The following is a 21,669-nucleotide window of genomic DNA, read 5'->3' as shown; positions in this document are numbered from 1 at the left end:
AAATGAACATTTCAGCTCTCACAACACGCACCATCTGGAGTACTGCTGAGCACCTCTGGAGGGCTGGATGACGTAGGAGGACCATCTCTGCTACTTTGCCCATCGCTAGAAGTCAGGGTTGGTATATTTTGTGCAGGTGAGACAGAATGAGTTGAGGTAGATGTCGGACACTCTGGCAGCTGCTTGGGAGCTGGAGACCATCGAGGCAGCTTTGTAATGCCCTCCTCATCCATTTGCTTCAAGTAATACTCGATAATTTCTTTACCCTGAAGGTGAAAAACAAACCTCATAGATGCACTGGTGTTGAATTGTAACACAGGGTCTACCATGATTGGTAGTCACTTGCCTTTTTGATATTGCTGGTGTACTGTTTCATGGCAATTTTCTCTACTGTGCTCTCAAATCCAAAGAATGATTTGATATCCAGGCTAGCAGACTGCTCAAAGCAGGTCCAGTCATCATTGTCAGGGTGTACCTGGTGGTCAGAAAACGAAGGATGTGTCACGTACAGCATATAGTTGTTTTATTCACATATTCTTCAAATCTTGCACAAAAACATTTTAAAGCATTGCCATGGTCAAAGAGGTTGTCCGGCTTTAGGGAACAAGTTTACAGTCAATATATGCGACTGCAGAGTTAAAAGTCCTCACATCGCGAGCACAGCAGCACTGTGAGCATTCCCTGGTGCCAGCGCAAGGAGGTCATGGGACTGCAAGTATGCGATTTGTATACTTCGCCACATTCTGACTAGACGTGCAAATATCTATTCGACACGTGACAGTATGTATGCAAATCACATACTTGTGGTCCCGCATCCTCTACTACCGAGGCCAGTGACTCCTCACAGTGCATGCACTGAGAGGATTCACAAGTCTGCAGTCACATACAGTGACTGCAGACTTGTACTCCAAGGCCGGACAACCCCTATAACCCCTTAATGGCCCAGGGCGCATTAGTACGCCCCAGGCCATCACCCCCGGTTCAGTGAGGGTTCCGGAGCAGAGCCTGCACTGAACCGGGCACATGTCAACTGATTATGACAGCTGACATGTGCCCGCAACAGCCGCGGGTGGAATCGCGATCCACCCACGGCTGTTAACATGTTAAATGCCGCTGTCAATCTCTGACAGCGGCATTTAACATCGCCGCGTCGGAAGAGCGGCATTAGCCCTGCCCATCAGTGACCCCGGCCCTCAGCCGGCCCCAGATCCCGAAAAATGGAGACGCTACGGGTCTCGGAAAATGGCACCATATTTTTTTTATTTTTAGCAAACTTTGGATTTTTTTTTCACCACTTAAATAAAAAAGAACCTATACTTGTTTGGTGTCTACGAACTCGTAATGACCTGGAGAATAATAATAGAAGGTTAGTTTTAGCATCCAGTGAACGTGGGGAAAAAAAAAAAACTGTGGAATTGCATTTTTTTTTGCAATTTCACAGCACTTGGAATTTTTTTCCCGTTTTCCAGTACACGATATTGTAAAACCAGTGATGGCGTTTAAAAGTACAACTCGTCCCGCAAAAAATAAGCCATCACACGGCCATACTGCCCAAAAAATAAAAACGCTATGGCTCTGGGAACAAGGGGAGCAAAAAAACTAAAATGCAAAAACAGAAAATCCCAAGGTCGCGAAAGGGTTAAAGCACATGCAGACAATGCTTGGGTCAGATTTCACATCAAGCATGAAAGGGATTATTTGGAGTTAGCGAAAAAAGAAAAAAAAATTCCCCCAGATATACGCTTACCCATGAAATATGTATGGAATCACAGTACAACCAGATTCAATCGAGCCAATTCTGGCCGATCTCATTAAAAGGGGTTGTCCAGGCTTGAGAGCAAAGTCTGCAGTCACTCAATGTTACTGCACATTTCTAAATTGTGACAGGGTACAGTGCGAACCTGGTCACAGTTTCCCAATACTGCTGGTGCGAGTGAGCGGTCACATGCGATTTCTATACATGCGGTCATGTGCCGACTAGACGTGTTAAGCTCCTCTCAATTCACTTCTATTGAGAGAAGCTGGATGAGACTAGTAGGCATGTGACCACTTATTCGCACCAGCAATAATCGGGGAATTCAGCATGCAGTGCTCTCGCTGTCACGATAAGTATGCAGGCATATAGAGTGAATGCAGACTTTGCACTCAAAACTAGACAACCCCTATAAGTAGAACTACTGTATAATATAGGTTTGATGGCAAATTTGAAGTGCAACTATAATGGCACCAATATATACATCATTATGAGTAAGATTTGTATATTTGACTCTTTGATTGTGGATATATTTTTATTTATTTGTACATTTTGTATGTGTTTTTATTGGATCTAATTCTATATACACGTTGTTATACATATATGTATGTTGTTTGCAGTGATTGCACATTATAGAGATTTTGACCATGAGAAAACTTCACCCAGCAGGGTTAAATGGTGAACAGATGGTGAATGAGTAATTAGAGCTGCATTGCTTCAGGACATGACCTATATATAGTTTGTCTAGTTCTAGTTTAGAGTATATATGCAATGACTAAAGGACGCAACTGTCTGAAACGCGTATGTGATTACTCTGTCTGGAGTTTTTATGGATTTGCAATAATGAAGAATTTTTATGAGGACCCAGAGCTGGATGTACCTTCCTTTTCTTATCATGGCACTACTTACAGTGTAACAGCAATACTCATGGATTACAATACGGCTGGCGAAGGTTTCGTTGTAAGCTTCAATGTTCAGAGTGCGGTCTCGTCTGTTTAAGGAATTTTTCTGGATAAAGTACACATAATCTACTCCTGCAATCTAAAAGACAAGAAGAAAGTCTTTTATTGACTTCAGTGATACACTGATGGCTTGATTTCTTTCGATGTGAAGAAAAAAATTAAATGCATAAAGAAAATTGATCTCTCCCAAAGCAGCACACAATCAAATATATCTACCATTCAACCATTCTCACCTGCATAGAGAATACAGGAACAACTCCTTGCTTGGCAGAGAATGAGCAACGTTACTGTCACACCATTTAGCGGTAGCCACACGACATACGTGCCAAAAAATATCCTAGCGCTTAAAGGGGTATTTCCATCTAAAAGATCCTATCCCAATATGTAGTAGTGTAAAAATATTATTAGCAAATACCTCCAATTAGAAACGTAGTATAGTTCCTGATTAGCCATGTCACTTACCCCGTGTGCAGGGCATTGCAGTAGTTTAGATATCCATGTTAAGACCACTAACAACAAACTGTCCCTATGCAAGTGGCCATTAGCCATGGATATCTAAGGTACTGCAATGCCCTACACATGAGGTAAGTGACATAGCTAATCAGAAGAACTATACTACATTTCTAATTGTATTTGCTAATATTATTACACCTTCAACATATTAGGATCTTGGAGATGGAAATACCCTTTTTAAAGTCAAATGTAGCCATCAGCTCAAATTCATCTTACAGGATCCTTGTAGGGCTTTCATAAACAATAAAACATTTAGTGGGAGAGTACACATTTTGCACAGATGACCGTATAAGTTAGACTGACCTTTTTAAGTAGTCGTGGAGCATCCACATCCAGCTTACAACGTCTTTCCACCACATGCACTGCTCCGTCTTCACTGAGGAACTCATTCATGATATCACTACCGACGAACATAGGAATGAGATGACAAGTGGGGAACCGACGCTCATAGGCCTACAGAGGAGAGGAAGGGAAAAAAACACCATGTAGTAAAAATCAAGGTGATAATACCAAGAAACATCTGCACAGAAAACAGAGGCACTCTAATCCAAAACCACAGCCAACTTACTTGGTATTCAAAAAATGAAGTGGCATAAATCTAGTAAGCGCACTAACCTGCAGGAGGACCGTCACGCCGGAGCAAGGAAATGCCCAGCGTGCGGCGCACAAGAGGGAATGAAGGTAAAGGGTGCCCTGACGATTAGGAGTCTCCCCTTTCCCTAATACTCACCTGAGAATGCACCCTGTGCTCCCCATTGTCCCTACACTGGTCCTTCCCACTCCATGCACGACCACGTGCCTAAGCCCTGGCTGGCCCTGAGCTAGCCCTAACTAGTGATTAGGGCAACAAGACACTACTCTCACTACTATAGTAAAGAAAAACAAGGAGGGAAACAAACAGGGAGAAATCAAACAACTGGAAGTCCACAGCTTAAACTGGAACAACTTCTCCAGGGGAGGTCAGCATGGGAAACATTTAACCAGCACAGGAGCTAGGAGCCAGTGGCAGCAAGATGCAGCATCTGAGAGAGGCATATGGACTGCCAGCAGGATCAAAAAGGAATTCTTAACCCCTTCCACACCAAATGAAAATCAATCCGCTCCACTCAAGTTAAACGCCGAGAGGACTTGCGATCTGCCAATTGCTGCATCCTTCTGATCCCAGATACCCCAAAAGGTCTCAGCAGGATGCAGCGCATTTATGACAAGGACATCAGCCAATCTACACCACTATACCCTGCAGGACAACATAATCCGACGTGTCACAGTGTAACCAACAGGACGACAAGCCAACAAACCCCAAATACAACCTGCAGGAGAACAGAAGTCAACAAACTCCATTAATCTCTGCAGGAGGACAGCAGCCAAAGTACCCCACTATCCCCTGCATGAGGACATAAGCCAACAAACTCCAGTATAACCAAAAGTAGCACATAAGCCAATGTACCATACTATTCTCTACAGAAGGACACAAGTCAACATACTCCAGCATAAACCAGCAGGAGGTCACAAGCCAACATACTTCAATATACAGTGGCATGTAAAAGTTTGAGCACCCCTGGACAAAATTACTGTTATTGTGAAAAGTTAGGCAAGTTGAAGATGAAATGATCTCTAAAAAGGCCTAAAGCAGGGGTCTCAAACTCGGCTGGGTATATGGGCCGCACATGGAAAAAATTTGAATTTGGGGGGCCGCATTCTTTGTTCAATGTGACATTTTTAGTGATACCATTTTTTTTGTATACACCTTTTGAACATTTTTGCCGTGTTTATTTTTTTATGGCTTGGGTCGTTATGGATGTGGCGATAATAAACGTGCACTTTTTTGTGTTTACTTTAGTTTACATATAAAACAGCATTTTTAGTGCCCAATATTTTTTCATGCTTTATTTTATTTTTTATTTTTTTTACAATTTTATTTCCCCCAATTGGCCACATACAGTAATATTGTCTTACAATTAGCATCATATAGTAATAATGGAAAACATCTTGTAGTAATGTTCCCCATCCAAGTCCCCATCTTGTACTAATGTGCCCCATCCAGGTCCCCATCCTGTGGCTATGTGCCCCATCCAGGTCCCCATCCTGTGGCAACGTTCCCCATCCTGGTGCCCATCTTGTACTAATGTGCCTCATCCAGGTCCCCATCTTGGGGCTATGTGCCCCATCCAGGTCCCCATCCTGTGGCAATGTTCCCCATCCAGGTCCCCATCTTGTGGCAATGTGCCCCATCCAGGTCCCCATCCTGTGGCTATGTGCCCCATCCAGGTCCCCATCCTGTGGCAACGTTCCCCATCCTGGTGCCCATCTTGTACTAATGTGCCTCATCCAGGTCCCCATCTTGGGGCTATGTGCCCCATCCAGGTCCCCATCCTGTGGCAATGTTCCCCATCCAGGTCCCCATCTTGTGGCAATGTGCCCCATCCAGGTCCCCATCCTGTGGCTATGTGCCCCATCCAGGTCCCCATCTTGTGGCTCTGTGCCCCATCCCGGTCCCCATGTTGTGGCTCTGTGCCCCCTGTGCGGTTCTTCACACACATAAAATAGAAAAAAAAAAAAAAGATGATTCTCACCTGTCCTCCGTTCCCTCGGCGTCCTTCCTGCAGATGTGGCCCGCAGGCACCACAGAGTCCGACCCCTTGACGATCCCGACCTGGTCCAGGAGGAGCCGCCGACAGCAGCGCTGCATTGCCGCACAGAGACTGTCTCCCAGCACAGCATTTTCAATGTCAGCCGCCGGCCAATCAGAGGCCAGCAGCTGACATCTGCATATGGCAATGACGTCATACTCGCTGCGCCGACACGCAGATATCAGCTGCTGGCCTCTGATTGGCCAGCGGCTGGCATTGGAAATGCAGTGCTGGGAAACAGTCTCTGTGCGGCAATTCAGCGCTGCTGTCGGCGGCTCCTCCTGGACCAGGTCGGGATCGTCAAGGGGTCTGTGCCTGCGGGCCGCATAAAGCAGCCTCAGGGGCCGCATGCGGCCCGCGGGCCGCGTGTTTGAGACCCCTGGCCTAAAGTTAAAGATGATACATTTCCTTTGTATTTTAGGCCAAAAACCCCCACAAAACACACATTTTAATCTCTTACATTTTAAATAAACCACAAAAAGGAAAATGGGCAGATGCAAACGGTTGGGCACCCTGCAAGGTTAGTACCTGGTAGCAACCCCTTTTGAAAATATCACACCTTGTAAACGCTTTTTGTAGCCAGACAAGAGTCTTTCAGTTCTTGTTTGAGGGATTTTCATCCATTCTTCCTTGGAAAATTCTTCTAGTTCTGGGAGATTCCTGGGTCATCTTGCATGCATTGCTATTGTGAGGTCTAGCCACAGATTTTCAATGATGTTCAGATCAGGGGACTGAGGGTCATTGTAAAGCCTTCAGCTTTCACCTTTTGAAGTAGTCTATTGTGGATTTTGACGTGTGTTTAGGATCATTAGCCATTTGTAGAAGCCATCCTGTTTTCAACTTCAGCTTTTTTACAGATAGTGTTATGTTTGCATCAAGAATTTGTTAAAATTTCATTGAATCCATTCTTCCCTCTACCCGTGAAATGTTCCCCGTGCCATTGTCTGAAACACAACCCCAAAGCATGAATGATCCACCGCCATGCTTAATGGTTGGTGAGATGTTCTTTTCCTGAAATTCTGTGCCCTTTTTTCTCCACAAATACCTCTGATCATTGTGGTCAAAGCATTCTATTTTAACCTCATTGGTCCATAGGACTTGTTCCCAAAATGCATCAGGCTTGTTTAGATGTTCTTTATGCATACTTCAGACGCTGAATTTTGTGTGAGGATGCAGGAGAGGTTTTCTTCTGATGACTTTTCCGTGAAGGCCATATTTGTGCAGGTGACTCTGAACAGTAGTAGTGAACAATGTACCACAACTCTAGAGACTGCCAAATCTTTCTAAAGGTCTTTTGCAGTCAAGCCGTGGTTCTGATTTCCCTCTCTAGCAATCCTACAAGCAGCTCACTGAAATTTTGATTGGTCCTCCACACCTTATCTTGACCTCCACTGTTCCTGTTAACTGCCATTTCTTAATTACATTTTGAACTGAGGGAAGGGCAACTCCACCATTTTCATTTTTCTAGGCAGCTGCTTAGAAGAATCCATGGCTGATGTTTTTTGGCAAAAGGTTAGAGGACGCTGGGTTTTTATAAAGCTGGGAAATTTGCATCACCTCGCCTTTCCCAATGATGATAGTGAACAAGCCATAACTCTAACAAACTAATTAAGGTCTGAAACCTTGGCCAAAGTTATCTGAGCCCACAAATCTCCAGGGGTGCCCAAACTTTTGCACTGGCCCATTTTCCTTTTAGTAATTTAAAAAAACAAACAAACAAAAAAAAAGGCTATTTTTTTTGCCTAAAATACAAAAGGAAATGTGTCATCTTTAACTTTAGGCCTTTTAGGGATCATTTCATCTTTAACTTGCTTAACTGTTCAGAATAACAGTAATTTTAACTAGGGGTGCCCAATCTTCTACATGCCACTGTAACACGACATATGTCAACATAACCCACTATACCCTGCAGGAGGACATAAGCCAACGTACCTCACTAATCTCTACAGCAGGGATATCAAACTCAAACACAGAGAGCCAAAATGAAAAGCTTGGACAAAGTCATGGGCCAACCAGTATACAGATTAATGGGCTCCACATAGGCCTTCATGCAGAATAATTGGCCCCACATAGGGGTGGTGGTTCTGGTGTCACGGGCAAAAACACCCTGGAGGCCAGATTTGGCCCACGGGCCAGAGTTTGACATGTATGCTCTACAGGAAGTCATGAGCCTACATACCCCAATACAACTTGAAGGATGACATAAGACAACATATCCCAGTATGACCAGCAGGAGGACATATACCAACATAACCCACTATACCCTGCAGGAGAACATAAGCCAAGATATCCCAGTATAACCAGTAGGAGCACATAAGCCAACATACCCCACTAATCTCTACAGGAGGACATAAGCCAAAGTGTAACACCATTGCCAGCCTGCATGGCTTCCCATACCCCTCCATGCAGGTACGCTGGTATACTCACTGCTCTGGCCCCGCGGCATGGTCCCCTTCTGCTGGCATGTTTCCTGCTTGTGCCTGCCACACTTCCTGGCAGCTGACCTAGTGTGTGCGCGGGACCACTTCACCATTCTTAAAGGGGCAGTGCACGCACATAGTAAAATTCCCCCAGTGAACAGCTGGGAAGCATTTAGAATAATGAGTTCACCTACTGGATGGCTCTCAGCGTATTACTGGGAGTCATCCTGTGTAAAAGACTCCCTCTCCCTTAAGGAGTTACACATGAATGCTGTTGCTTCTGCATATTGTCTCACCTGCTAGCGAGTGGTTAGGTCCTCGTGTGGCCAGGTCCTGAACCCGAATCCGTGGTCCTGGTGGGGCCAGAGCCTTGAACATTGTCCCCTGGTCCTGGTGCGGCCAGTCCTGTTACAGAAATCCCCTGGTTCTGGTGTGGCCAGCTCCCTGAACATCATCCCCTGGTACTGGTGCGGCCAGTGCCCTGAACATTGTTCCCTGGTCCCAGTGCGGCCAGTGCCCTGAACATTGTCCCCTGGTCCCAGTGCGGCCAGTGTCTAAACATTCCCCTATCCAAGTCTCTGTGTCAGCGATCCTGAAATGTATCTATTAGTCTGAACGGAGCCCTAGTCTGTGTCAGCTGCTGCAGTACCTGCATCTGACTAGGAGTGGTACCTGGCAGCTACCTGCAGCCTAGCCTGTCTCCACCATCTGGAGCTACAGTCAACACCAGGTGGCCACTTAGCTATGCCCCTACCTAGGCAGACCTGGCCCTGTGGCACAGTGGGTCCACTAATCCACTTGCGGCACAGGGTGGCATAACACAAAGTATCCCTGTATAACTTGCAAGAGTACATAAACTAAGGTACCCCAGTATACCTTTCATAATGACAAACTAAGGTACCCCAACATAATCCGCCGAAGAGCATACACTAACATACCCCTCAATACCCAGCAGGAGGACACAAGCCAATGTACTTCATATTTAAACCACAGTGAGGGATATAAAAAAAAAAAAAAAAAGGCTAGCTAAAGAGGTATTTGCTCTGTTTTATGGTGGATATATGAAAACCTGAGTTATCAGTGTGTTTAACAGGATAACTGCAGTACTCACAAAAGCTTTAGGCTATGTGCCCACGTTGCAGAAAAGAAGCATAAAATTTCTGCTTCATTTCTGCAAGTCCTCTCCCGGAAAAACGCATGCGGAATTCCGCACGCATTTATCGCGCGTTTTTCGCGCGTTTATCACGCGTTTTCCACATGCGGAATTGCCTTGCGTTTTTTATGCATTGGACAAAGGCAATTCTGCTTGCGGAAACGCAAAATTAATTGACATGCTGCGGATTTTTGAACGCAGCATAAACGCTGCGGAAAAATCCGCAGCATGTGCATAGAACTTGCGGAATCCCCTTGGGGACCATGGGGTGCGGGTTACCAAGCGTTTTACAAGCGTTTCCGCTGCGGAAATTCCGCATCAAAAACGCTTGAAAAACGCTACGTGGGCACACAGCCTTATAGCACATTAGTCACAATAAATGAGCCTTTGCTGAAGCAAACATGCAATTAGTCTTCATTAAATATCTACGATTTTAGGTCTACAGGTCCAATACACATTAAAATAAAGTCCCCCCTGCAGAGTTTGTTGGGATTGGATGATCTTTTGATGTGTATGGGGGCCTTCTGACTCTCCCCAACAGATTATGCTGGGATAAAGAAGGGTCAGGAAGTTTTAATTCCAACGCCCCATCCTTTAGGTGTCTAGGTAGATGAGCCACTACCAGATGTGTCTGGCTTACTTTGCTCTCCCTATAGTGAGCACATCAGTCATGTGCGTTATCCATGGTGTATGGGCACCTTAAAAGAGGTTTTAGTGCAAAAGAAAAAAGTGGAGCTGCTTAGAGGTCTCTAATGTAAAGAAGCAAATTTATTGGTTGCTTTGGGCACTGTTCCTTAGCACTAGTTTGTAGTGGTCAATGAGTCCTGTTCCTCAAACGTGTAGCATAACACATTGCAGTACAGATACCTGGAACAGTCAATGTTATTGCTGGTGGGCACAAAATGTCCCCTGGGCTCTTAGTTACTGTATAAATGAAATGGAAAGCTAAAGATGTGGCACAATACTGAACAGTTTAGTTGTACTGCCGAGCGGCCAAAGAATAGGGTCACTTCTGATAAACCATGACCGTTCCTCAACACCAGGGTGGGTAGCTTAGATTTAATTCAGACCTAACAAAGCTTGAAGCCATAGCATCGGCACCTCTGGGAAGAAGTCCAGTCTCACTGTATCCAGAAGCTATTCCTTGAAGTCAATTATCCAAGTAGTTTCTATTGTGATCCTAAAACGCTCGCTTCGCCATGTTCACCATACGTCACTACAGCCACTTATTCTCCTTTGACTGAATTGGGTCAGAACAGAGAGGGAACGCAGCTGTACACCGCTTTGGGACACAAAAGAACAGAGCAAAGAGAGCAGCAAGAGATGAAAGTCAGTGTCTGCTCCTGGGAAGAATATGGTTATATATAGGACAGGACATTATGCCCCATGGGGGCAGTCATCTAGAAGACCCATCTATACAGTGATGAAATATGTCTAAAAATAGCTACTGCCCACAATTTGGTTTTGTTAAAGGATTTTTGGGGTTTACAATATTTGTAGCCTATCCACGGGATAGGCCATCAGTATTAGATCAGTGGAGGTCTGACTCCATACCCTCACCATCAGCTGTTCCAAGGGGTCCTGGCACTCAGACAAGCACTTCAATCTCTTCATTGCATACATCACTCTGTTTTCCCCCATGCTATACTATAACAACTGTACAGGGTATTGTGGATGGTCTTACTGAAAGGTTTTAAAGCTTGAGCAATGCAGGCCAGATTGGTTGCCTGGGGACTTGATGCCTGACAATAACTTTGAATGGACAGTTACTAGGAAGGGATTCCTTAGCAAACAGACTGAGCCTGGATTGGACAAGGATTATTCACCCGTATTGTTCTTCTTCCTGTAATCCAATTGCTATAGGTTATGGAGACTTGAGGTGTGTCAATCCTGATGAACGTCCGGGTACAGCCTATTAAAGGTATCCACTCAAGTTTTGAACTGGTCAATGCTCAGCTGAAGTTATAGGCACCGAAGCTATTGACAGGATTTTATAGCCTATGACAGCAACTTCTGACCACAATAGACATGTGAGATTACTGACACCGTTCTGGATGGGGTGGTGGGGGAGGGGGGAGTGAGGGGCATTAAAGCAGAGCTGACAGTGCTACGAGAGAGAAGACCTGATAGAAGGGTTTGTAATGCTACACAGCTAAACTCAGCTGTGCGGCCTTTCCACCCACAGGGACCTTATCTGAAAGGTGTTAATCATTTCTAATCATGCAGGAGGTTAGACCAGGAGATCAGAGCTGTATCATTACATCTCAATCATTGCGAAACCTAAGCTACAGTGGGAGGGGGGGGGGGGGGGGGGAGTAGTCTTCTTCTGCTGTCTAATGGCCTGCTGAGGACTGGGCAAGTACACCCCTCAGTGAAAAATACACTGCTCAAAAAAATAAAGGGAACACTCAAATAACACATTGAATACTTTTTTCTGTACAAAGTTGAATGTGCAGACAACAAAATCACACAAAAATCATCAATGGAAATCAAATTTATTAACCAATGGAGGCCTGGATTTGGAGTCACCCCCAAAATTAAAGTGGAAAAACATACTACAGGCTGTTCCAACTTTGATGTAATGTCCTTAAAACAAGTCAAAATGAGGCTCAGTATTGTGTGTGGCCTCCATGTGCCTGTATGACCTCCCTACAACGCCTGGGCATGCTCCTGATGAGGTTGCAGATGGTCTCCTGTGGGATCTCCTCCCAGACCTGGACTAAAGCATCCGCCAACTACTGGACAGTCTGTGGTGCAACGTGACGTTGGTGGATGGAGCGAGACATGATGTCCCAGATGTGCTCAATCGGATTCAGGTCTGAGGAACAGGCAGGCCATTCCATAGCTTCAATGCCTTCATCTTGCAGGAACTGCTGACACTCCAGCCACAAGAGGTCTGGCATTGTCCTCCATTAGGAGGAACCCAGGGCCAACCGCACCTGCATATGGTCGCACAAAGGGGCTGAGGATCTCATCTCGGTACCTAATGGCAGTCAGGCTACCTCTGGCGAGCACATGGAGGGCTGTGCGGCCCTCCAAAGAAATGCCACCCCACACCATTACTGACCCACTGCCAAACCGGTCATGCTGAAAGATGTTGCAGGCAGATCGCTCTGCATGGCATCTCCAGACTTTGTCACGTCTGTCACATGTGCTCAGTGTGAACCTGCTTTCATCTGTGAAGAGCACAGGGCGCCAGTGGCAAATTTGCCAATCCTGGTGTTCTGTGGCAAATGCAAAGCGTCCTGCACGGTGTTGGGCTGTGAGCACAACCCCCATCTAGGGACGTCGGGCCCTCATACCACCCTCATGGAGTTGGTTTCTAACAGTTTGTGCAGACACATGCACATTTGTGGCCTGCTGAAGGTCTTTTTGCAGGGCTCTGGCAGTGCTCCTCCTTTTCCTCCAACTGCTGCTGGGTTGTTGCCCGCCTACGGCCCTCTCCACGTCTCCTGGTGTACTGGCCTGTCTCCTGGTAGCACCTCCAGCCTCTGGACACTACGCTGACAGACACAGCAAACCTTCTTGCCACAGCTCGCATAGATGTGCCATCCTGGATGAGCTGCACTACCTGAGCAACTTCTGTGGGTTGTAGAGTCAGTCTCATGCTACCACGAGTGTGAAAGCACAACCAACATTCAAAAGTGACCAAAACATCAGCCAGAAAGCATTGGTACTGAGTAGTGTTGAGCGAGTATGTTCTGTCCGAGTATGCTTGGGCCGAGCTCCGAGTATTTATAGCAGCTCGGTGATTAGGTTAAATCGCTTTGATTTGCGACGGTTTGACAGTTTTATTACATGGGAGGAATGTCTAACAGTAGCAAATCATGCACACAGAGTGATTCAAGCACATCACCGGAGCAGCTATAAATACTCGGTGCTCGGCCAGAGCATACTCGGCGAAAGGGTTAACAGAACATACTCGCTCAACACTAGTACTGAGATGTGGTCTGTGGTCCCCACCTGCAGAACCACTCCTTTATTGAGGGTGTCTTGATAATTGCCAATAATTTCCATCTATTGTCTATTCCTTTTGCACAACAGCATGTGAAATGGATTGTCAATCAGTGTTGCTTCCTAAGTGGACAGTTTGATTTCACAGAAGTTTGATTTACTTGGAGTTAGATTCTGTTTAAGTGTTCCCTTTATTTTTTTGAGCAGTGTATGATAACACCCACTTCGACTTAAAAGTTAACTGATTAGGTGCCAAATGCATTGACTGCTAATATCTTTGCAGCAGAGAGGCAAATTTAAAAAAAAAAAAAAAACAACCAACTCCCACCTCATCCCCCCCAAAAATAAATAAATACATTTTAGTACGCCCTGCAGCGCCACTTACATTGTGTTACATTGTGTTACATTGTGTGTACAGTTCAATATGAAAAATTTGGTGAAGGGCCTACTTTAACTAATAGTTCTTTATGGCCAACCTGGATAACTTTTTGTGATAAAAAAAAGAAGACATGATATGGGAGAGAAAAGCTACAGATCCAATGATGATTATCTGATTATAAAAGACTACCATAACCGCATGTAGCTAACGACAAAAGGGACTAAAGCGACCACTTAAGATTGATGGAAAGGTATTCTGGGCATTGTATGGGTATTGTCGTTCCACTCACTTTCAGGCACGCAGACTCTCCAGTAAGTGCAAAACAGCCATCACCTGCACGTGTTGCAGACATTTCCTTTGCCTGTAACCTCGCTTTTAACACAATGTAATAAAGAGGAGTTTTAATCACATTTGGGGAGTGCCGCCAAAAATCCTTCATTCCAGAAACAAAACGTTTTGTTTTGTTTTGTTTTTTTAAATCGGCTGAGCACCTCTTTGTGGAATCAAATAGCGTAATCAGACCTCAGAAAATGCACTTCAGTGGATTGAAAAGAGAAATATGGTAGTGCCACGTTTTTCTTGTGTAGTGTCTTTCCCCTAATTATTGATTATAGGGGGGGTTGCAACCATAGATATTTATTTATAGTAAACTTTGGGAATAGTTAGAGGCAAAGGGACACAGGACTCACCAGTTAAACAGAAACTTATGTGCAAGACAAACATTAAAATTACCTATTTAGCTTAGATCATACATGTCAAACTCTGGCCCATAGGCCAAATCGGTCCCGCAAGGTAGTTATATTTGGCCCGTGACACAAGAACTGCCACCCCTATCTGGGGCCCATTATTCTGTATGGAGGACTGTGTGGGGCCCATTATTCTGTATGGAGGACTATGTGGTGCCCATAATACTGTATGGAGGACTGTGTGGGGCCCATTATTCTGTATGGAGGACTATGTGGTGCCCATAATACTGTATGGAGGACTGTGTGGGGCCCATTATTCTGTATGGAGGGCTATGTGGTGCCCATAATACTGTATGGAGGACTATGTGGGACCCATTATTCTGTATGGAGGACTATGTGGGGCCCATTATTCTGTATGGAGGACTGTGTGGGGCCCATTATTCTGTATGGAGGACTATGTTGTGCCCATAATACTGTATGGAGGACTGTGTGGGGCCCATTATTCTGTATGGAGGACTATGTGGTGCCCATAATACTGTATGGAGGACTATGTGGGACCCATTATTCTGTATGGAGGACTATGTGGGGCCCATTATTCTGTATGGAGGACTGTGTGGGGCCCATTATTCTGTATGGAGGACTATGTGGGGCCCATTATTCTGTATACTGGTTAGCTCGCGACTTTGTCCAAAATTTTCATTTTGGCCCTCTGTGTTTGAGTTTGACATCACTGCCTTAGATGTTTAGGCAGTCATAATAAATTGCATGCATCCGCAAATTACTATACTGATACACATTTACACTTCATTTTTCCCCTATTCATACTCAGCATTATGGTCATCTTTGATGGCTGCGTGGGGACATGAAACATTACAGACTTCATCTGAAATCAACATGTCTTTGAGCAAAGCTCAAAAAAGGTTAAAAAAAAGTTGGTGGAAAATCTTTGCGAAAGTCAAGCCAGCATCTTCAAGATTAAGAACAGAGCGCTGCATTAGCATCTTGTATGTTTGCATCTTCATCATAACCAGCTGCTTTAAATGCTGAGATAAGCAAAACTGTAGATTACAAAAGATAAAAAAAAAATAATCTCAAAAGGAAAAAAAAAATGATAGCCTTATCCAGCTTTATTATACATCAAGAAAGATGGTGCTCTGATAAGATGTGACTAATGTCACATTGGGGCATATAGCACTCATTCTATGTGGAGGAGTCAGGAGGTTCATTAAAAGTGGGGATTAGTTGCATTTGCACTGAAACAAATTTCTACAAATGTTCCTTCATGACAATCTTACAGTGTAAGCAGACTGACGAACTTCTGATGAACAAGGAAAGCACTCGTACAGCGGGAGTAACCATTTGTGCTGCACAAAAGACCATAGTTCTAGGCAGCTCATCATCCTATGTAAAAAGGGCTTGGGCGGATATGGTTCTCGGCAGCACATGTGCATGGAATGATCTATTACAGATCGTTCAGAGTGCAATGTTAAGCGCGATCTCCATGTGTAAATAGGCTATAAAACGAGCGTTCATCAGTAAATATTTTCCAATCGGCGCCTGTTTAATGCCGCAAATCTGTTAATCTAAATGACCCCAAAAATGCAAAACAATAAAGTGTACAGTCACAACCCAAAGTCAGCAGGAGAGATGAGCACTCGTTTTTTCTGCCATCTCCAGAAACCTTTATTAAAAGGGAAAAAACGACCGTAATTTTTTCCTTATATCCCTAAATCAGGTCAGTCCAGGCTCCCCATACAGCAAGACGGCGGAGCAGCTGTGTGCCTCAACTGGGATTGCAGATAGTTTCTAGTACACCATTTCAGATACATGCACACAGCAAGCACATGATCTATTCATACTAACAGTTTATTAAGGCACACAGACTGGGTCAATTATCTTCTTAGAATTCTTTCAACTGTTATAGACATTTCAATGGACAGGAATGAAGTGTAAGTGCCAATTTCTGCTTATGAACCACCCTGCTTATCACTTGTCTCGTGATGTACAAGGAATCCAGACTATGCACTTCTGCTTCCCATTATCTGGATAACTGGAGATCATCAGGACCATCAAGTACCATGCAATGACTGCCAAGCTCCTCGCAAAACTCTGCAAGATAGAACAACCATGGACTCAGATGACCAACTGAATCGCAACAAGAGACTGCAGAAAAGTAATAACTTTATACAAAATATCTACATGAGACAACTGCATTGCAACAGGAGACCACAAAAATATCTACATTAGGCAGACGGAACTTGATTAGAAGTAGATTTGATGCCCTCCTGTTAAAGAGCATAAAAGTTTGCGCTAAATAAAGACCCATATCTCTGGAAACAAGGCCAATGGAAAAAAAATACATTTAATACTCAGGGGCATAACAGGAATAAAATGAGAGCAAAAAACTGCCACTTTTGACCTGGTGACAGGTCCTCTTTAAAGCCACTGACAGGTTGAGTGGAGAATATGGTTATTTTGTGACCACGGCACCAGAGAAGGGTTGGGGTATACGATATTAGGCAGCATGAGAATAGTCAGTACTTAAAGAAAAATTGGCACATGTAAGGATCCTGATGTGCAAAATTGGGACCATTAGATTACTGGGTCAAAGAGTTCCCAAATTGGCAGGTGTTCTGGGGTGTTCCTGGAAAGCAGTGTGTAGTACCTACCCTAAGTGGCCTAAAGAAGGATCACTGGTGAGTTTGCGACAGGACCATGGGTACCTAGCACTCCTCTATGTACATGAGGAGAGAAGGCTAGCACGTCTGGTCCCACAGAACAGCTACCTGTAGCACAAACTGATGAAAGTTCTTGCTTATGACAGAAAGATGTGAACATATACAAAATGTATTGCAGCTTACTGGGTATGAGACCGCCTAGCTGCAGACCAGTCAGTTCTCAGTCTGACCCCTGCATAGCACTGAAAGTACCTACAGTGGGCACATTAGCATCAGAACTGGAACAGAAGAAGATGGCCATGTCTGAAGAATCACGCTATTTTTTTTTTCTTTTTTACATCTTGTAGACATGTGCATGTGTCGCTTCCTGAGGCAGAGATGGAATCAAGGTGTATTATGTGACCAATACAAATCCCAAGGTAATGTGATGCCCTGGGCAATGTACTGAGGGAGTACTACCATTCACATGGATGTTACCTAAAGGGGTTAAGTGGCATTGTCCAGAGCTGCTCACTACCGCATGCAATGAACAGGACACTTACATGAAATGCGTATGAGCAGGACTGTGAGGTGGCAATGTCATAAGCACCCCTCACTTCCAAAGTGGAAGTGATCGTCCTTTGTGGCAGACCTAGTGCACCCCTCTGTGGCAGACCTAGTGCACCCCTCTGTGGCAGACCTAGTGCACCCCTCTGTGGCAGACCTAGTGCACCCCTCTGTGGCAGACCTAGTGCACCCCTTTGTGGCAGCGGCATTTCCTAGACAGTGTCCTCTTGCAGAAGTATAAAGCTTCCGGCTACATTGCTCAGGAATGAGGAAGGTGATAACAAGTTTGAGATCTGGAGAATTTGGAGGCCAAGTCTCTTAATCAGATCTATTATCTGTGACATTACACATTACAGCTTTTAGGACTTAGGAAATCTGTCACTTATGTTTTTTTGCCACCTACTCTGAGAGCAGCATACATGTAGGGGCATTGATGCTGATTCCAGCGATGTGTCACTTACTGGGCTGCTTGCTGTACTTTTTATAATAAAAGATAATCACTAGAGGACTAGTAAACCCGCTGCAAGGTATTCCTCCATATTTATGAGCTCTGTATAATCCGCCCACACCACTGATTGGCAGCTTTCTGTGTAGACTATGCATGAGCAGAAAGTTGCAAAATAGTGGTGTGGGCGGGATTATACAGAGTTCAGCATCCGAAGAACTGGTAGATCTGCTGCAAAGAAAAAAAAAAAAAAAAAAGTAATTTTATCAAAACTACAGCCAGGAGCCCAGCAAGTTACACATCACTGAAATTAGGGTGTTAAGCACCTGTTCCGGAACTGTGAAGCGCTTCATTCACCCCAGTCCGCTAGACTTTGAGTGTCACATTGGGCTTTACAAGGAGCCTGGTATTCTCCCACCTGTTGCATTTTCTAGGCCTATACAAGGCCTCCCAAGACACACACCTGGGTCTTAGCATTGTATTAAGACTTTTTAGTAACTCTTTTAGTTTGTCTATGCACAGTTCCTGTCCACAGGTTCCAGGCAGTCTCCTGCTCACCTGTGGTTTCCAGTCCCAGAGTTACTGGTCTGTGGCTTCCAGTAACGCTGCTGCCTGTCAGTGGTTTTCACTCGTCTGAGGCCTCCAGTAACCCCGGCTACCTGTCAGTGGTCTCCAGAGCACTTGCCTCTACATGCGGCTTTCAGGAGGTCTCTTGCCTGCTTGCGGCTTCCAGGACCCCCGTAAGACTTTGTTTGCCTCCAGTAACTCTGCCGTTTCCCACGTACTACACCTACCTGCTGCACTGACGCCCGTGTGCCTACCTGGACCTTGGGCTTAGAGGATCCACCTCACCTAGTGAGCCCACTTTATGCAACACCGGGGTCTTGGCCCTTACATCATGCGGTTCTCAGATGAGAGAAAAAAAAAACCTGGTGACAGATTCCCTTTAAAAAGGATATGATGCTGCCATACCAGAGCTAGATACTACAGGACACATACAGAGACCTTGTTGTGTCCAGGTCTTTATGGTTAGACAAGTTTTGGTGGCATGAAGGGACGTACACAGTATTAGACAAGTGCTGCATATAACATTTTTAAGCAAGTTTAGCGAATAGATCAACCCCATCTCTTAGATATAACACAGACACCTTAGCAGAGATTTCAAAAGATCCTGACTTATTTCTCCAAACTGCGAAACAAGCATCTGTTTCTTGAAAACAGGGCTGTGGAGTTGGAGTCGGTATAAAATGGACAGACTCCGAAAATATATAATAAATTGGGTACAGTAGTACAATAAAGGATGTGCTGTAAATGTTTTCATAAGAATTTGGGAAAGTTATGAAATGTCCAATAAATGTCTTCTGTTCCTGATCTAAGGGTCTAGGCTTTTAGTTGAGATGAATCACTAAAATGAAGCCTGGATGGCCTGACAGTATTCATCTTCTTCAAACATGAACAAATAGGCCTTGAAAAAGACAAAAACTGCCATACAGTGTCTCGCATAGCTTCATTTAAGTGATTGGCTATGTCGGGGTTCCGCTCGGAATCTATTTTTTCAGAGATTCTGACAGATATCCTGACATAGTGCTCGGCAGGGAGAACCAAGGCTTAGATGGCATCAGAATGACTTCAATCTAAAACAGGAATGCCCAAACCACAGAATCCTGGTCAATAACTCAAGGACATGGTCTACATTATTATATATGATTTTTTGAGAGGTGCTGAACAGGTTAAATGGTTCACTTCCCATGTTTACTAGCGGAGCTGCCAGAAGCTCACAATAGAGCAGTCTCATAGGAGCCCTCATGCCGGAAGCCAAAGTGCTCAGCTTGTGTTGTCAGTCAGCTAAGCTTTCCCATCAGCTCGACCCACCCTGAAACTTCCTATTGTCAGCAATAAGCGGAAGAAAACAGAGCATTAGAGAAATCGTGACTAACACGGGCAAGCCGCAGATGGTTGCACGCGGCTCCAGCCAAGAAACACTGCAGACGTCACCCAGAGTGAATGCACCTAGGCTTCCAGAACCTCAACAAGTCCACGCCAAGACAATATCAAGACGGGTCTTTAGAATCTGGGAGCATTACTGCTAAAGTCGTATCCACACTGCAGAGCTATATAGCTATAAGGGCATAAATGTGCAGAATACTATACATATCCAGAGTGGGATGCAAATGCGGAAATTATATATACTGCTAAGGTGTGCATATTTTTAGGACAAGCTCACATGCTGCAGATCTGTTCTAGAATTTTCTGGAACTGAAAATCAACTCCATATATCGGAATGGTGTTTGGATTTCTGCAAGCTCCATTTAAATGCATGGGAAAGCTGCAAAAATGTCTGCTGCTTGCACAATCTAAAAGGGTTACCCTCAACTTCTTGAATGGGTAATAAGGGTATGTGCACATCTTAAGTATTTGGTGCAGAAATTTTTGCATCTCTTGGCAGGAAAAACACAGGGTATATATAATATGTGCGGTTTTTATGGTGCAGATTTTTCCCCACTCATTAGTATGAATGAAATCTGCAGAAAAAGTGCTAAAAGAATTGACATTCTGCAAGTCACAAATAAGAAACGTGCGCATGAGACTTCAGGTTTCAAAAAAAACCTTCAGGTTTTGTAACACATCTGCGCAGAAAAAAAAAGCGACAAATCGGCAATGTGTGCACAGGTCTTAAAAGTGCTTGTAAAAACAAGGCACTTTACTTCTTACTAAAAATCCTGTAGGTACTCCAGAAGAATTGTTAAGGTAATAGTCTTCCTTTATAGTTTAGGAGGTTTCCTAAGTAAGGAGCACAGCACTAACAAGCTCTTTTCTATAGAGCTTGTAAGCAGTGCGCTGAAGCTGGATGGATCACCGGATCTGTCCAATGCTGCAGATTGGTCCAGAAGTGCAATCATGAAGCACGTTTAAAATGTCAGTCAGGACTGAACCATCCTCTGGAAGGCAGGTAGAGTGGTGGCAAGGGATCAGTGCACTCCTAAAAAAAAAAAAGTCTATCACATCAGGCCAATGGTGAGATGCCAACATCAGCTGTGCTGGGTAAACATTTTAAACGTGCCCCATGCCAGGGAATAAGCAAATTCTAAAGGAGTTGACCCATCAAGACAATACCTATCCATGTGCTCTACATGGCTGGAGAGTCCCATGCTCAAGGCCCTTCTCCCCCCACTTAGAACAGAGCTGCCCCTAAGGCAAGGATGGCAATGGGTGATCTGTAGGGGGTCAGAGCACCAGAGTATCGGACTTCACTGCATATTCTTGAAAGTATTAGGTCTGCAAAAGCAGCGAGATGAGGATATTAGCAATGATGGCCCAGATAGGAATCCTGAGAACAGGAACTACACCCATACTGCCAAATCTCCTGGTATGAAAGATCATGTGACCTCGCCTATTAGAGGGTGCTGCGTCTGCTATCAGGAAGCACAGATGAAAGCGTTGTGAGAACAGGCTGTTCTAGCGAGCGCCTGCAGAGCAGCTGACAGGCACTGGGTTCAGACTAAACCCGGCCTCCCACAGTGCACTTCCTGAGCCACCCACAAACATTTCT

General features: G+C 44.7%; 1 protein-coding gene across 3 annotated transcripts in view; it reads right to left on the bottom strand.

Moving 5' to 3' along the window:
• The window catches only part of SEC14L1 (SEC14 like lipid binding 1), a 54,122-nt gene that overhangs the window by 15,770 nt on the left and 16,683 nt on the right, over positions 1-21,669 (bottom strand). For all 3 annotated transcript variants that reach the window (XM_073683977.1, XM_073683976.1, XM_073683978.1), the window contains exons 4-7: positions 3,532-3,681; positions 2,663-2,794; positions 347-475; positions 32-266 (exon numbers count right to left, since the gene is read on the bottom strand). In XM_073683977.1, coding sequence (XP_073540078.1) covers positions 32-266; positions 347-475; positions 2,663-2,794; positions 3,532-3,681 — 646 coding nt within the window. The remainder of the gene's footprint in view (positions 1-31; positions 267-346; positions 476-2,662; positions 2,795-3,531; positions 3,682-21,669) is intronic.

Source organism: Phyllobates terribilis, unplaced genomic scaffold (genome assembly GCF_046119375.1).
Source record: "Phyllobates terribilis strain yellow unplaced genomic scaffold, ASM4611937v1 Scaffold_5__5_contigs__length_657084704, whole genome shotgun sequence".
In the NCBI taxonomy this organism is placed as follows: Eukaryota; Metazoa; Chordata; class Amphibia; order Anura; family Dendrobatidae; genus Phyllobates; species Phyllobates terribilis.
This window is presented reverse-complemented; position numbering and strand designations above follow the sequence as displayed.